This window comes from Ovis aries, chromosome 1 (genome assembly GCF_016772045.2).
Source record: "Ovis aries strain OAR_USU_Benz2616 breed Rambouillet chromosome 1, ARS-UI_Ramb_v3.0, whole genome shotgun sequence".
In the NCBI taxonomy this organism is placed as follows: Eukaryota; Metazoa; Chordata; class Mammalia; order Artiodactyla; family Bovidae; genus Ovis; species Ovis aries.
This window is the reverse complement of record NC_056054.1, coordinates 86,626,497-86,644,230: the sequence shown is the minus strand read 5'-3', so window position 1 is coordinate 86,644,230 and position 17,734 is coordinate 86,626,497. Positions and strand designations below refer to the sequence as shown.

Genomic DNA, 17,734 nt, shown 5'->3' with positions numbered 1-17,734 from the left:
TCTGTGATTCATATAGAAGAAGAGGAGGCTAGAGGTTGTGATCACAAATGTTTATTGGTTGATTCCAAGTTTAGAAGCAAATTGTGGCTATTTTGCTTCTCAGTTGAACTTGAACATGGCCTGGATTTCACATCTGGGGTAATTTGTTACTACTTCCAGAGCTTGCTTCAGTGAAATAGGAGTGTTCTTAAAGATAAGGGGCATATTTTTGTCCATATATTTATGAGAAATTTAACTCTTATTTGGGCAAAAATACTTTATTGTTCTTGTTGATTGGAAAAAATCTAATGTTAATCAAAGCTACTAGCTTGGATAGTCCAAAAGAAAACCAAATAGATACCTAACAGTAAATTTGTTTTCCTTTTCCTTCCCTATAATACTCTGCCAAAAATGAGGCTTTTTTTTTTTTTTTCTTTTTGTCGTGGCTGCTTGTGTGTTTGAAAAGAGATGGTCAGCCTCCCATAAATATACTCAGCCCTGTGCTAGTTAGAAACTTAATGTGATTAATTGTCTTGATTTAGATTTAGATTTCTTCTTCATTAGAAGAAAATGTATATTTTTTTCCTTCTAGGGCTTATGTATTTCTCATGTTTGCTTTTGTTAAGAGTTTTGCTCTTTTTACCTGAATGTTCTAAAAAACTAAGTGCTAATGTTATAGTTGAACCTATTTGCAAATCTAGTTCAACAGTAAGATCACCCTGAAGTACCAAGAGAAATTGAACTGGGAAGGAAATTTTTAACCGACTTTAGTACTTCTCAGATAATTCAGATCAAATGTTTATCTGGTACCTGCTCTTTGTCAAAGGGATTCCTGTCATAAGCATGTTATATACAAAATTCAAAAAAGAAATCTTAATACCCAGACTTCCCTCGTGGCTCAGACAGTAAAGAATTCGCCTGCAATGTGGGAGACCTGGGTTCAGTCCCTGAGTCGGGAAGGTCCCCTGGAGGAGGGCATGGCAACCCACTCTAGTATTCTTGCCTGGAGAATGAATCCCCATGGACAGAGGAGCCTGGAAGGCTACAGTCCATGGGGTCACAGTCAGACACGACTAAGTGACTAAGCACAATACTGGATTTGAATCCTGACTCTGCTGTTTCATAGCTGTATTGTATGATTATAATCACTTCTCTGACCTTTATAGTTTTGTTGTTGTTTGTTCATTTTACTAGAGAGTCAGGATTATTTGGAGAGTCAAATGAGAAGCTTTATCAAAATATTTGTTAAAAGTAAAGTATTGTGTAGGCATCCTTCACTTAAACACTTTTGGAGTTCTGGCCTGTGCAAAAGAAAAGTTAAACATTAAAAAAAATCTGTATTGTTGTCATCTTAAGGATTTAACTGTTGGGTGATGGTTTGCTGAGAGTCTGAAAGAATTTTAGAAGAAGGCATGATGACTGCAATGCAGTAGTCTGGAAAGGCCTCATGGATGAAGAGAGAATCAAGGTGTGGAGGGAATTCTTAGGGAGACCTGTAAAGGCTTGGAGATAGGGAAGTCCATGATATTCTCAAGGGATAATCAGCAGAGACTTTCTGCTGGGAAGAAGTAGTTGATGAGTATGAATAAGGTTTCCAGAAAAAACTAGTTAAAAAGATAGCTCATTGTAGGGGAAAGGAAAGAGACAGGAAGTATGGGGAGGGAATCTGCTAATGGTACTTACTGGGTAAAGTGTTTTAACAGTTAGTGGTTGACAGGAGGCTAGAGCTAGATAAACCAGAGGTGGAAATGGAGAGCCAAGAAGAGTTGTCCTTTCAGAGATCGACCATTCTCTGTGATCTTGGAAGAGTATGTCCAGCCCGGAGCAGGACAGAGGGCAAGGCAGATCATCTTTTGTCCTTGAAGTGCTCAAGGTTTCAAGGAACACTCCAGGACTCCTGGGCCTTATTGAAGGGGGAAGTGAGCCCAGGGATGAGACGTTCAGGAGCTAGAAGACAATGAAGCCTGTGAACAGATTTTTCTGAACATCTGTCAACAAGGATAAAATTGAACTCTTGCTGATAATGTGCTTAACAGTTTGACTCATAGATTGTTAGGCTGATTAGCTGGTCAACTCTCTTACCAACGAAGCTAAATAACTTGCTTACAGGCCAAGAGCTGGGTGTAGAACATGTACGTCCTGTGGCACTGCATTGGAAGGTTGCATAGAGATATTTTAAGTCAATTCGCTTGCTTTAGAGGTAAGGCAAGATTATAGACCCTAGCTGTAAGTCATGTAGTTGTGAATTCCTCTCTGCTCCTTAAGGTCATAGTTCCCTCAACAGAGCTCAATTAGCCTTTCTAAGCCTCAAGTCCCCATCACGTAAAATAGGAGTATTATCGTAAGACTTTGAAGAGAAAACATTTTGAAAACCTTGAATCCTACCATATATGTAGGATTTATGTCATTTCTTAGTAGGCCTGTTAATCTGTTTCTGTGTCCATAGAGCCCAATTGTCAGCCAAATGATGCTGGTAAATACCAGCTCCCGAGGAACATGTGCATAAAAGGAGACAGATGCTGCAAAAATGTATTTGGTTTCATCACTTGGCAGGGTTGAGTGACAGCCTTGGGCGGGGGTGGCAAGAATGAGAGTGAGTCAAGATTGGCAGAAGTGTAAGAAGCATATGTGTTCTCTTTTTTTTAACCTTCATGATTACAGCAAAATTTAACTTGTTAATATGAGTGATACTAACAAGTAATATTAATTTGAACCCTTTTAGGAGGTGATTAGGAAGGAATGTGACCTCAGGTTAGACCTGGATTCAAAGTTTAGTGGTGACCAGGGACAGATGAATCTTAATGAACCTTAGTTTTTTCATCTATAAAATGGATATACTAATACCTACCTCCTTAAGGTCCTTGTGAAGAATAAATACCTACCTCTTAAGATTCTTGTGAAGATTAATTAGGATTTGGTGTGTATTCATCCTTTATTAAAGGTATTTTGTGATGATTATCCTCACACAGCTTCTAGTGGATTACTAGTTAGATGCTCAGATATTTGTCTATGCACTTAAAATCTTTTTCATAGCTGAAATATTCCAAGAGAATGAGTATGGTTACTCGCAAGAACCAAATCTGGATTAAGGAGTATGTTCTACTTATGTTCTTGGACTTGGAGTTAAAAAAAGAGACTGGGTCTGATTGGGGAGAGACTGTCTATCCAAAGTGTCTGTTTTTTAAATTTTATTTATTTTTAATTGGAGGATAATTGCTTTACAGTGTTGTCTTGGCTTCTGCCACACACCAGCATGAATCAGCCATAGGTGTAAAACTGCATAATAAACCTAAAGCCTGGGGCTTCCCTGGTGGCTCAGTGGTAAAAAATCTGCCTGCCTGTCAGTGCAGGAAACATGGGTTCAATCTCTGGTCCAGAAAGATCCCATATGCCTCAGAGCAGCTAAGTCCGTGTGCCTCAGCTATTGAACCTGTCCTCTAGAGCCTGGGAGCCACAACTGCTGAGCCCAGGGGTCACAGTTACTGAAGCCCGCGTGCCCTAGAGGCTGTGCTCTGCAATAGAAGCCACCACATTGAAAAGCCGTGCACCACAACCAGAGTAGTCCCTGCTGCTACTAGAGGAAGCCCATACAGCAACGAAGACCCACACAGCAAAAATAAATGCTTTTAAAAGCCTAAAGCTTAATGAAGGAGAAGAGAAATATTATTGAATGATTTTTTATTATGTGCATATCTCTTTAAAGTAGCGTTGCACCACTTCCTGGCCTACATTAACTCTCTGCTCTAGTTGAAGTTGCCTTCTCACCAGTCGCTTTAGCTTGCCGAGTGCTCTGTTGCTTCTTTGTTCTCATGGTGTTCTCCTCTCTGCCTTTCTAGCTCTGCTTGGTGTTTTCTGTTCTCTCCTATGGCACTTAACAGCGCTTTGTAACCGAGCACTTTACTATAGCATTCAATTTCATTTATCCCATGGTATTCTCCAGATTATAGACTTCTTAAAGACAGTACAAGCATGCCCCTTAACTCTTTGCCTCACACAGTGCTAGAGAAAGAGTAGTCAGCAAATACTTAGTCTGGAATCAGACAGACGCTTGCATTCTTGCTCTGTCCATTTCCACGCTCATCTGGCTCATCCAAGTATGTAACTTTGTCAGGTATGTAACTTTGGGCAAATTACTTAGCCTCTCTGATCTTCCTTCATCTATAAAGTAGCAGTGATGCGTTATAGATCATGAGTGCTCAATAAAGGTCAATATTATTATTATTCTTTAATTCGACCGCTTTTTATTGAGCACCTACCACATGTTAGGCCTTGTACTGGGTCCTGGGAACTGATACAAAACACAACAGACAAGATCCCTGCCTTTATGGACCAGCAGACAAAATAGACATTAAACAAATATGTAGTTATAAATACAGTAAGTACCAAGAAGGAAAAAAGCAACTGATAGAGCTCCTGAGAAATTATTTAAGCTGGTGCTTAAAGATGAATGGAATTTTTCCTGTAGGAGTGTCCCAGGCAGAGAGAACAACATGTTCACAGACGTGGGGCTAAAAAGAGCATAATGCCTCCAAAAGTCTGGAGGAAGGCCCGTGTGACTGTCGCAGAGAGAGTCAGGGGCCGGCCTCCACACCCTGTCAGGAGCCGTAAGCTATGATTCAGCTAGCTGGCAGCTGGTGCAGACCCTTTCATCACTTTCTTTTCTTTGAAATCAGACTAAGATGTAGTAATTAAATCCTAAGAGTTTTGAAATTTAACTGATTTTATTAGGCATGAATAGAAATGAATTATCCCATGAAAATGAATTTTTCAATACCTATGCCTACCCTTTTAAGTGCCAAAGTTTTTGTTGTTTGTTTTTTAATGGATATCTTTCTAAAATACTTCTCTGCCTCCTTAGTCAACAGTAGGATCTTGGATCGTTAAGGAGATTAAATTATGCTGTACCACGACTCACATTATTTTAACGTGGTGTGGCATTAATACCCTCAAGGTCTGTTGGGATTTGCGGGGCTATTTACACCCATTTCAAATGGCCCAGAGTTATAAGCTTAGTGAAATGGTTTGCCTTGCTGAAGTTTACTCTTTTTTTTCCTATAGAAATGATAGTCCCCTTTCAAGATCCTGTTCCTTCTCACTGCTGTTCCTGTCTCTAGAAATACTGTCCCCCAAATTTAACTTCTATAAACTAAAAATTTTTACTTAGCTTAATTTTACTCCTGTAAACTAAGAAAACATTACTAATTTTAGACAGTCTAAAACAGGTTTAGCAAGCTGATTTAGTGTGATGGTCTGCAGGCTTCTCTTAGTGGCCAAGTCCTTAGGTTTTTATTGCATGGACAGTGGCGTCAGAGATCTCTCTCCCTTGCTTCCTTTCAGTGAGTGCCCAGGTTGTTGAGTTTTCTAGATACGGGATTATTGTTGCCCTTTCTTGTTGACACTAGACTATTGTGGAACAAGGAGCTGATTTTTTTTTTCCCAAACGAAGACAGAGCAGTGGAAAAGCAAACTGAGTTGTGAAATTATCGATGAGTCATATAATATTAATGCTTACAAGAATTAGAAATGTTGTTGTTCCAGCTTCGTCACCTTGGTGGTGAAGTTAGGTTGCACTGCTCAGATTCACAGAGGTATTGGCAGAGCCAGAAATAAAATTCCAGTTGACCAGGTATTAAGTCAGTGCTTTCTCTGTATCGTCCGGCCTCACAGGAAACTGAATAATTGAATAGGTTTGCAAGCTTGTATGCTGTTTTATGTTTAGCTCTTTTATTTCTAAGGATAGTCTCCAGGAGAACTGGAACATTTGTGATCTTATTTTTGGCTCATGTTGTGTGATCCTAGCAGTGCCTTGTTTAATAGAACTGTATTCTGTTAAGGTTTTCTTCCTGCCCGCAGGAGCTTTGCCTGGGTTTGTCCAGACCTCTCTTACACATCACTGTGTCCTGTCTATCCCTGGGTTTCCTGGTTGGGTTTGGAAGCCTGAACCGTCGACTCTCAGCCTTTATGGAGTCACCAGTGCCTTGTTACTTCATTTGACTCTCATTATTCCAGTGAGCAAAGGAGCATAATACAGTTTTATTCCTGAGGAATTATAATAGATTCCCAAGAGAGAAAATGAGTTGTGCCTACTTTCCCAACCAGCTAGTTACTAGACCAGGTTTTAACACTCTTTTGCAGTTTTATTTTCAGTGACAGGTTGTCTTCTGTAGGTTGAATATCTTGCATGTTCAGTCTTCATTTTTAGACTTCTGTTAAGTGTGTTCACCGAGTACAGACTTCACAAGCACAGTATGTGTTTTATCACTGCTGTGTCCCCAGTGCCCAAAAGAGGGTCTGACACGTGGTAGGCAAGCAGATTTTTTGTGGAAAGAAGGCATGTGTGTGAAGGGTGACATCATTCACTCCCTGTTTATTTGCCAGAGAGGCTGTTCCTGATGGCCAGACAGTCGGGTCATCTGCAAGTGAATTTTAAACCAGATTCCCCCATGTGAAACCGACCCAGGCTCAGTTGTGTTGGTGTGAGTTCTTTCAGTATTTTACTTTCGATCAGGTATATAACTAAAGATAGACAGAGATTTCTCATTACCAATATTTTTTTTCCCAAGTTACAGTGACTCTTGGGACCAACTGTGAGTTCTCCTAGCCATAGCAACAGTAATTTAATTAGGCTTCTAGTTTAATTAGATGTGAAGACAGAGTTATTTCTGTGAAGAATGTTGTGTTTTGTGGCCTTTCTTTTTTTCCAGATGAAACTGAAAAAAAAAAAAGTTTTTTAAATTTTAGTCACTCAGTCTTGTCCGACTCTTTGCGATCCCATGGACTGTAGCCCGCCAGGCTTCTCTGTCCATGGGGATTCTCCAGGCAAGAGTACTGGAATGGGTTGCCATGCCCTCCTCCAGGGGATCTCCCCAACCCAGGGATTGAACCCAGATCTCCTGCATTGCAGGCGAATTCTTTACCACTGAGCCACCAGGAAAGACCAAGATGGAACTAGGGATGAGCCAGATGAGCGTGGAAACGGACATTTGTGTTCATTCATGGTCTCTTAAGTGTGTGAACCTCAGGCTTTTAAATGGTAGGCATTAAATGTCTGGATGAGTCTTGCATTATCCAATGTCAAGGCGAATGTATTTCAGAAAGCTGTCACCTAATTTGTAACATAATGAGTCCCTGGAAGCCAACTTGGTTGTAAATGCCCATCAGTGACTCCCTTCTACCCAGAGCTCCCCTGCTGGGGTCAGTATATGGCTATCAGTGCCACCCGGGACACTGAACATCACAGTCCTTTCAACAGACGATGAGGTGGAGAGTAATCCAGTCACTCGGCAAAAACTATAAGGAGGAAACATCACCATAAATTCTACCAATAAAAGGTGCTTTCTGTTAATATTTAGAAGAATTTGTTTTTAACCATAAACACACAATTTTACCTATTCTGTAAATCTGCTTTTTACTCAACACGTTTTGAACCTTTCAAAGTCGGTAAATACCTGAACATTTTCAGTGACACCTGGTATATTGTTTTATTGCCTGAGATAACTTACTTAACAAAGCGTCAGTTCTTCATCTAGAATATACAGGTAAAGTAATATGGGGTTGTTACGTGGGTTAAATGATAGTGTGTGTAAGGCGTTGAACACAGTAGATGGCCTGCAGGATGTAGTGAACATGCAGGTGTGTAACGTCCCCTGTGAAGATGTGTCATTAGCCCCTGATGGTAAATTCCTGAGTGGGGTTGCTTGAGTCATGTGGTTGGGACATTTTCAGTTGATTCACATCACCAAATAGCTCTCCAGAAAAGTTAACAGCCGTTTGTATACTCCACTCCCACCCACAGTATACACAGGCGCTCTGGTCTCCACCTCTCCCTGGATGCCTATTGTCAAGCTTTTCCAAAAGGGGGAAAATGTTATTGCATTCTTCTTCTTTGATTACTAGTGAGATTGAATAACTTTTCAAAGGCTATTGGTCATTTCTGTGTCCGTTTGTGAATTGCGTGCTTGTGTCTTTTACCTATTTTCTGTTGAGGCCTTTGTCTTTTTCTTATTGACCTGAACACTTTGTATATTAACCCTTTGTTGTGTTGCAGATAGTTTTTCCAGTTTTGTTTCAACTTTATGTCCAATATTTTGCTATTAATTTTGTATATAGTCAAAGTAATTGATATATTAAGGGTTCTGGCTTTTGCATCATTTTTGAAATGGCCTTCTCATTCTAAGTTTGTAAAAATATTCACTCACACTTCTAGGGTTTTTGTGGCTTAACTTTTTGTGTTTCAATCTTTGGTCTATGTGGAATTTAGTTTGGAGTGGGGGAGTGGTAGGAAGGAAGTTAGGAATCCAGCTTTTTATTTTTTCCAAATAGCTAGCTTTACCAACTCTCTTTTACCAATGATTTGAAATGCCTGCTTTATCGTACATTAAAAGAAACTTTGTCTAGTCTTGACCTTTGTTTTGTTCTATTGATCTGTCTTGTCTATTCCTGTGCCAGTAACTGTGCTATGGGATTAACAGATCTCTCACTAGATGTGGCCAAGTTTCACGCTCATCTGCTCCTGATTGGATCAAGCTGACATTTTACATAACTAGTCTTAAATTTCTTGGTATCTGAGCTTTCTATGATAGGGTATGATTATGTAATCTGAACTATATTTACTCTGTGGTTCCTCTGGATGCTGGTTTTGGATCACTAATCACACAAACAGCATGTTTACGTGGTTTCCCTTAATTCTGACTTGCTTCTAGAGCCTACATTTGGCTGGCTGTTTAGCAATATGTAGCGGCCAGATCGTGTTGTCTTTCTGCTAAATAATCTACCTCTTAGGCATACTACACTGGGGCAACACAACTATTGTTTGTCAGGAATAAAACAGGCCTCAGCTCTGCCACCTTTTCCATATCAGTTGTCATGTATACAGCTAATACATAACATCTTTTTTTGTAACAATGCTTGAGGCAGATTCTCTACCTGCTGTTGGCTGGACTCCTCAGCTCCTACATGTTTTTGGATATTTATTATTTTCATATTGTAGGATGTTCATTGGAAATACTGTGTCGGAGGTTTGGGGTTTTGTGCTCCTGAAGGGCTTATTCTGCCTTGTGGTTCTTTCTATCCACAGAACTTTGTCCTCTGCTCTTGTTTCTCTTATTCATCTTACTTTGCCTTGATTAGAGCAGTTGAACCATGACTTACTAGTTGATTATGTTCTGCTGTATATACCGTTGGAAACCTTCCTTGTGTGAGTAAGTGATCCTGTGGCGTCGTGTCAGTTTTCTTTGGGTATTTCAAGAAGTGATTTTTCTTTTCACACACATTTCATTTTCTATGTTTTCATTATCCTTCTTCCCATCATAACTGTGTTTATCCTGATCTTGAAGTTCTTATTTAACAAGTACTTGATATACTGTATACTCAGAACTTTACTAGTTGGTGAAATTAATATAATTTGTTTTATCAGTGTTACCCTTTGAATTTTTTCAAAATACTTGCCTATATCTTCGCGTTTGTTCTGCCTGCCCAACCCCCTCTGCCATATCCACTATTATTTATATCTGTTCCCACCTCCGTAAGCCCTGTTTAAATCTCAGTGGACAGACTTTTATTTCTTCATAGTCAAATATTTGAGTTTCTCTTCTGTATAGTCGACTCCTGGCCATTGCCACTAAACACTTTGATGTGTTTGGGGGAACTTCACCAATTTTTGACTATATGGAGTTGATGGGAACTACAGTGGAAGGAGAGGAATAAGATCACTATTGTACATGTGAACACTCAAGAATACACACTAGTGTTTAATAATGTTTTGGCTGCAGTAAGGGCATGGGAAGAAACCCTATTTAGCCATTATTTACCGAAATGGTGGAAACCACATTAGAGGGAGCAGGGGTTACACACAGGTCAATTTTGGTAGCAAGGGTTTGTGAATAGACTTTTATGGAGTTATTCATGGAATTCTTAATATCTTGTAAGATCTTGTGCTAGGCCTGATGGGTAATACTAGATCATACTGTTTACCATCTAAGAAGTCCCAGCATAATTTGAGAGTAAAAGCAACAGTACTTTGAGAGTACTGTACAATTTACAGTACAAGCAGCATCTGTAAGCACTGTGGAAAGTAATACCTAAGAAGAGATCATTCAAGCTCTGATAACTAGGAACTAGAATGGTTGGTTTTACATGGAAAAATGGGGTTTCAGCTGTCTTTCAGATCTTTTGCACTGGTGTAGTCCCTCTCTTGTGGCTGTCAAAAACAAACACCCACAATATGGGCTGAAGCCACTATGAAAACAGTATGGAGGTTCCTCAGAAAACTAAAAATGGAATTGTCATATGATCCAGCATTCCCACTGCTGGGCATATACCAGACAGAACTCTGATTTGAAAAGATTCATGCACCCCTCTGTTCATAAGCAGCACTATTTACAATAGCCAAGGCATGAAAGCAGCCTAGATGCCCATCAGCAGATGTATGGATAAAGAAAACGCCTATGTGCAGTGGAACACTGTGTATATGTGTGTGCTTAGTCACTCAGCTGTGTCTGGCTCTTTGCAACCCCATGGACTGTAGCCTGCCAAACTCCTCTGTCCATGGGATATTCCAGGCAAGAATACTGGAGTGTGTTGCCATTTCCTCTTCCAAGGGATCTTCCTGACCGAGGGATTGAACCTTCCTGACCGAGGGATTGGCAGGCAGATGCTTCACCACTGTGGCACCTAGGAGGCCCTAGTGGAATATTACTTACCATTAAAAAGAATGAAGTAATATCTTTTGCAACAACATGGATGGATCTAGAGATTATCGTACTAAGAGGAGGTAGTCAGAAAGAGAAAGACAAATACCGTGATATCAATTACATGTGAAATCTAAAATGGGACACAAATGAATATATCTACAAAACAAAAACACACTCACAGATACGGAAAACTGACATGTGATTGCCAAGGGACTGCAGGGGAGGGAGACTGGAAGTTTGAGATTAGCAAATGCAAACTATTGTAGAAGAATGGATAGCAACAAGATTCTGCTTTGTATAGCACAGGGAACTGTATTCAATATCCTGTGGATAAACTATTATGAAAAAGAATGTATACATGTTTAACTGAGTCACTTTGATGTACGGCAGAAATTAAACTCAACATTGTAAATCAACTATACTTCAATAAAATAAACTTAAAAAAAAAATCCTGCCATATAATGCTGAGGAGCATTGGAAAAGTTCGGAACAGAACCCTTCTTTAAAACCTGACCTTTTAAAAGGTATTCTCACTGGGTATAGATTTCTGTCTTTACAGTTTTCCCCCGGTTCTTTAAAGATTTTGATACACTGATTTGCATTGTTTCTGAAGAGAGATCTTCTATGATTCTTTATTCCTCGGTATGTAATATCATTTTTTCTTCTGGACACTTGTAAGAGTTTTATCTATCACCAGTTTTAAACAATTTGAACATGATTTGCCCTGATATAGTTTTCACTGTGTTTCTTAAGCTTGGGGTTTGTGAGGTTCTTGGATCTCTGGGTTTATATTTTTCATTAAATTTGGGGAAACTTTGGTTATAATTTCTTCAATTTTTTTCTGTCCCACCCTCCACATCTTCTAGACTTCAGTTATATGTGAGTGTGTGTGTGTGTGTGTGTGTATTAATTCATTTATGTATAGTTGCTTGAAGTTCTTTAGCTCAGTGATTCTCTGTTAATATTTATATTTTTGGCCTTTTTTTTTTTTTTTGCTGTGTTTCTCTTTGGATAGTTTCCACTAGGTATGGCTTCCAGTTTATTAATCTTCTCTTCCACAATGTCTATTTCCTGCTAATCCTTTCCATTGTAATTTTCATCTGGGATGTATAATTCTCATCTCTAGAAGTGCAGTTTGAATTTTTAAAGTACTCTTCCATATCTTTAATGCTCATCTTTGCTCAGTCTATTCTCTAACTTCTTGAGTGAACATCTGGAGTAGTATTATAACTTTTAATGTCCTTAATGTTATTATTTGTGTTATTTCTGGGTCAGTTTGGTCAATTTTTCTCCTCATTATAGGTCCTGCTTTCTTCTTTGCATGTCTGGATTTTTCTATTGTTGTTGACTGTTGGACATGGTGAATTTTACCTGCTTGAGTGCTATATATTTTAATATTCCTATAAATATCCTTAAACTGTGTTCAGGGGCATGGTTAGGTTACTTAATAGTTTGATCCTTTTCAGTCTTGTTTTTAAGTTTTTTAGGCAAGACTAGAATAGCATTTAGGGTTATTTTTTCTTCATTACCAAGGTAAAACTTTTCTGAGTATTCTGTCCAGTTCCTTGTGAAATATGAGGTTTTCTGTATGGTTGCTGGAAACAGGAATTGTTTCTGGTCCTGAGTAAGGCCCTGATATTGTTTCCTTCAGCTTTTACCCTGGCCTCTGGTAGATTCCTAGCATTCATGTGATGATTAGGACTCAGATGAAAACTTGGCAGGGTGGTTAGGGAGCCCTCATCTGCAGATCTCCACTGTTCTTCTGTACAGCCCTCTCCTCTGTCACACACTCACTGTGAACTCCAGCCTCTTTGGCCTCCCCAGACTGTCAGCTCATCTCTTCAAGGGAGAAAGACCTCTGGACTCTGCCTGTCTCCCCTTCCCTGTACCATGGTCTGAAAATTATTTCAGGACAGTACACTAGGGCAGATGTAGGCCATCATTTGCTGCTTCTCTTTCAGGGATCATTGTCCTTCATTGCTGAAAGTCCAGTGTCTTGAAAATTACTGTTTTATGTATTCTGTGTTGGGTTTTATTTTATTTTTAGTTGTTTCAGGTGGAAGGTAAATCTGATCCGTGTTACTCCATCTTGGCTGGAAACAGAAGTCCTCTCAGAATAGAACTTTGACATTGCATACTCATTTCTGTCTTGAGGAAGTTAAGTGGATCTGGCCTTTTCACTCCATTATCCTCCCTTCAGAGCTCTGAGTCCTTCTAAGAAATGAATTTAATCTTCATTGTCTTCCATGTGCTATGCTGTTTGTGCTGCGCTCAGTCGCTCCATCATGTCCAACTCTTTCTAGCCCGCCAGACTCCTCTGTCCATGGAATTCTCCAGGCAGGAATACTGGAGTGGGTTGCCATGCTCTCCTCCAGGGGATCTTCCCAACTCAGGGATCGAACCCACGTCTCCTGAGTCTCCTGCATTAGCAGATGGATTCTTTACCACTGTGCCGGCAATAAAGAATCTGCCTGCTAATGCAGAAGACGTGGGTTCAATCCCTGGATCAGGAAGATTCCCTGGAGGAGGAAATGGCAACCCATTCCAGTATTCTTGCCTGGAAAATCCCATGAACAGAGGAGTCTGTAGGCTACAGTCCATGGGGTAGCAAACAGTCAGACACGACTTAGCAGCTGAGCACACTATGCTGTGTATTAGTTGCTAAAATGAATAGGCTTGGTCCCTGCACCAGATGGGCTTCAGATCTAATGAGGGAGGCAGGCATGAGGCTTGTTGCTATAATTAGAAGTAATATATGATTTGAAATGTCTAAGATGCTGCCACAGTGTAGAATGACATGTACCTTTTGTAAACATCACAAATAAGCAGTAGAATTAATGGCCTTTTGCTGACATTTGTAAATTCTGTCTTCTAATCATGATCAGATTGTCCACACTTTTCCTGGACATCTGTAATCTTCCTGTTAAAGGGGTAGGATTGAATCTGTGGTCTTGGTTCCCCAATTCTCCTGGATTTGTTTCCTTTCCATATGACCTTTTCTTTCTATCTGAGCTTTGGTCTGTTGTTAGATCTAATTTCATTTTTTTCTTTTATTTACAGCACTGTAAGAGTGGTAAAGACTGAAATATAAAAAAATTGATTGCATTTTCTCTGGGTGAATGAGTTTTCTCAGTGAATTTATGCATTTTCAGAAGTAAAATGTAGTTCGTTGCTGGGAAGGGAAGACTAAGGGTAGCAGAAGGCCACTATTACAGTTAATGAATTTCACTTCCATTTTCCCAAAGGAACTCTGGATGGTGAATGAGGTCAACTATACTTGGATTTGTTTGGGTTAAGTTGAGGGTTGCTAGTGTCATCTAATAGTCCTCCTCTTTCTGTGGCTGAGCAATAGAAGATATGAGTAATGCCAGTGTGTCTGCTGACTGGGTCAGGTGTGGAGAACATTGCCTGAAAAGTGAAAGCTTGATCAAGCTAGCAAGAGCTCCAGTGATGGAATTTTTCTTTTATCCTAATCAGCTTTTGTGCCCAGAGCCTGTCTTGGAGCGATAGCCTTTGTTTAGATAACTGTTAGCCCGTGCAGTCTGTCTGGTATTTGTGGAAACTCTGGATATCCCTGATTCTCCTCAAGGAGCTCATTGATGTAATTTCAGACACTGTATCCTCACTCAAGAGAACATGCTGTCTTGCTCTGTGTGGTATCTTAGAAGACGTGCTGCTGTATCCGTTTTTAAGCTTATGGGTCCAGATGTCTCTAGCAGCAGACCTACTTTTTCTCAGATGCTTGGCCAGCTTACATGTATGAATAGCCTTTCTGTCCTGCAGTGGCTGTGAGAAGCTCTGAGCATTTGAGAGCTAACTAGCATTTACTGAGCAAGCCGTCTGTGTGGCACTGAGTGTACTATTTACAGAGATTGTACAAGAGATTCTGTCGACCTCGAAGCTACTTACAGTACAGGGGAAAATAGCATAGGTGAATTTAGCGACCCGTCTAGTAGGACCACAGAAGAAAATTAGAAGATAAGCCAAACAGTTAATGTGTGAGTTCTGTTTCTTCAGACATCTCTGTTCGGATTGGTGGCCTGAGTAACCATGCAGCTGGAATCCCACCAATTATAGACATGCTGTATTTTGAGTCAACTTTGTGGTTTGGGAAGGATGTATAATTCAACAAATGCTTATTGAGCATGCAAAGTATCATGGTAGGCACAGGGCATACTGCAACTATAAAAATTATATCCTTGGCTCCTAAGGAACTGCTCATATTTGGAAAGGCAAGGCATATTTAAGATTTTAAAAATCTTTGTAATATTTTTAAGTCTTCAGAAAAGAAAAGCATAGTCATCAACAAACTACTAACTCCTCTGGGTGGTGGGGCTGTGGTGAGGTTGTGGTGGGGAAGAGGAAGGATCTTCACTTCTTACTGTATACATTTCTAATATTAATCTATGTAGTAAGAAGTTTTTACCAAGTGCCAATGTTGCCTTTTTGGTATTATTTCTTTATTGGTTAAAAAAGTGATAGAGACTAGATCATACACATAATGTTAACTCTGAGTGTCTCTGTGTGATGAGGTTCGTATTTTCTTTGTTGTGTGTCTCTGTTATTGTCTGGGCTTCCCGAGTGGCTCAGGGGTAAAGAATCCACCTGCCAAGCAGGAGACATGGGTTCGATCCCTGGCTTGGGAAGATTCCCTGGAGAAGGAAATGGCAACCCATTCCAGTATTCTTGCCTGGAGAATCCATGGACAGAGGAGCCTGACAGGCTTCAGTCCATGGGGTCACAAAAGAGTCAAACAGGACTTAGCGACTAAACAACAACATTATCATCTACTTTTTTCTATAATGGATATATACTATTTTATAAAAGAGAAGAAAGTATTGGAAAACCAAAACTCAAAAGGACCTACAATAATTATTATAATGAATTTTAATATGATTACCATATTTTGGATACAGTATACCAGCTTTCCCTTTTTTGTCTCCTCACTTTCACCACAACTTTATTAAGGTGGTTCTATTATTATTAATATTATTACTGTTGTAGTTATTATTATTAAATAAAAAGGTGAAACAAGGGCATTTACTCTTGCTTCTTTCCCTTGTCATTTGGATGTATTAGCCTAGAAACAAAAGGAATCCAGCTATTAGCTATTTGGCTATACTGTGAAGGCTCCTTAGAAGAATTTAAATTATGCTGATTGGTTTACAATTATATCTGTCATTGTGGGCTGTGATCTCTTGTTTTAAAATATCCTAAGAATATTTTCTATATCTTTATATTTAGTTCTGTTGGAGAAAGCAAATAGATTATCCCATCTCCCCATCTGGTACAGTGAAGAGAACTCATCTGCTTGGCTTACTTTATGTAAGAGAGAATTAAAATTTCCAAGTTATTTGTGATTCAGGTTAAGTAGTTAAATGCTGTCTCTTCCAAATTTTGCTCCAGAAATCCATATCCCCTTTTAATTGTAAAGATAATTACTTTGAAAGTAATAGTGGTCTGTGTTATTTAAAGAAGTCGAAGATTGAAGAGGAGATGTCATTTCTAAATGAGGTTTTTTTTCCCCCTTATAGCATGTATTCGATGATCTCAGTGGCTCAGTATCCTTGTCCTGGGTTGGAGACAGCACTGGGGTAAGTAATGCTCTGACTTTGTTGATTCAGCCTAGCAAGAAGATGGTATAGATTTGGGGGAGTTTAAGTGTTAAATGTTTTACCTTCTGAAACTGTCTCCAACTTCAGCTGGAGGAAATGCGTTTGTAGGACAGACTTCCAGAAGGCTATGGTTGGTTTGGTTTTGCTTTTAGAACTAGGAACATCTTGTGACCACCTTCTTCCATAATAGAAAGCTAAACACCTTTTTAGTCTTTGGTGGCTGCTTGATATCAAGATGAGCAAGAAGAAGAAAAGAGGAGAGTGCTGTGTGAAAAGGCAGCCGTACAATTCTTGGGAAAACTTCTATGTGGAAGCAGAAAATGGCACATTACACATGTTGGCATTTTTCCTCCGACCTGTATTGTTCCTGTATCCTTTCCCATAGTTAGTTTTAAAGGACTGTGGCAGCCATGGGCTTATCGCTGTTCAGCTCCATCTGTTGGCCTTTCCCCAACCACAAAGGAGGTAGGTGCTGCCAGCATCGGGGGAATGAGACAGTCAGTTATTATCCTGCCTGAGCAAGGGCAGGGACAACAGCTCATGCCCTCCAGTATTCCAGTAATGTATGTATCAGAGCACTGAGGCACGTGAGGCTATATCAGAAGCCAAAAGAAATAGAATTTTTGTACTAAAGAGCAAGTTATTAATTTTTAAATCGCTGGTAGAATTTCTTTAAGCCTGTCTCATTTGCTTCTAAAATTTGAGTTGTTCACTATTTCCCATGATTTATCACTTTATCTAAGATAGTTGGTATCTCCAAGATTTCTTGTTATATGGCTGTATGAGACTCCCTAGCCTCTTATTCCAATTTATCACAATCATATCTTCATGTATGTTTTCTCTAGAAAAATACTTATTTAAAAAATTGATTTCATGGAGAACTAATAGCAGGGAGAAGAAGAAAAGGACAGATGTGACATAGCAACCTCTATTAGAGCATTCACTCTGTTCTAGCCTTGTAAGCGGAAAGAAAGATGATTCTCGACTGAGAATATCTCACAATAATGTGGTACAAAATAGTTAAATTCTTCCTTTACTGTGATTTGGAGTTGATCAGCTCTGTTTCATGCTGCATCAGGTGTAGGCAGTGGGACCATCTCAACAAAATAAGCTGAGAATTGGAATCATTGTAAGCCGTAATCACTTGGTCCTTCTTGGTTTTCAGATGTATTACAATATAGGCTACTGTGAAGCAGAATTATTGGCAATATTTCTGATATTCAGATATTGCAAACATGTAATTGGATTATGTTTCTTATTGACCACATGCTTTTGTCTCTTCAGATCATTCTAGTCTTAACCACCTTCCATGTACCACTGGTAATTATGACTTTTGGACAGTCCAAGCTATATCGAAGGTGAGATGCCTAGCATATGATTGGGGAATTTGATTGAGTAACATATTGTGACTGTAAGTTCTCTGCTTTTCTAGGCATGATGGGATCTAAC

General features: G+C 39.5%; 1 protein-coding gene across 9 annotated transcripts in view; it reads left to right on the top strand.

Moving 5' to 3' along the window:
* Nucleotides 1-17,734, top strand: part of SORT1 (sortilin 1) — a 66,617-nt gene that overhangs the window by 5,082 nt on the left and 43,801 nt on the right. For all 9 annotated transcript variants that reach the window (XM_012177849.5, XM_060401276.1, XM_012177840.5 and 6 more), the window contains exons 2-3: nucleotides 16,205-16,264; nucleotides 17,570-17,643. In XM_012177849.5, coding sequence (XP_012033239.1) covers nucleotides 16,205-16,264; nucleotides 17,570-17,643 — 134 coding nt within the window. The remainder of the gene's footprint in view (nucleotides 1-16,204; nucleotides 16,265-17,569; nucleotides 17,644-17,734) is intronic.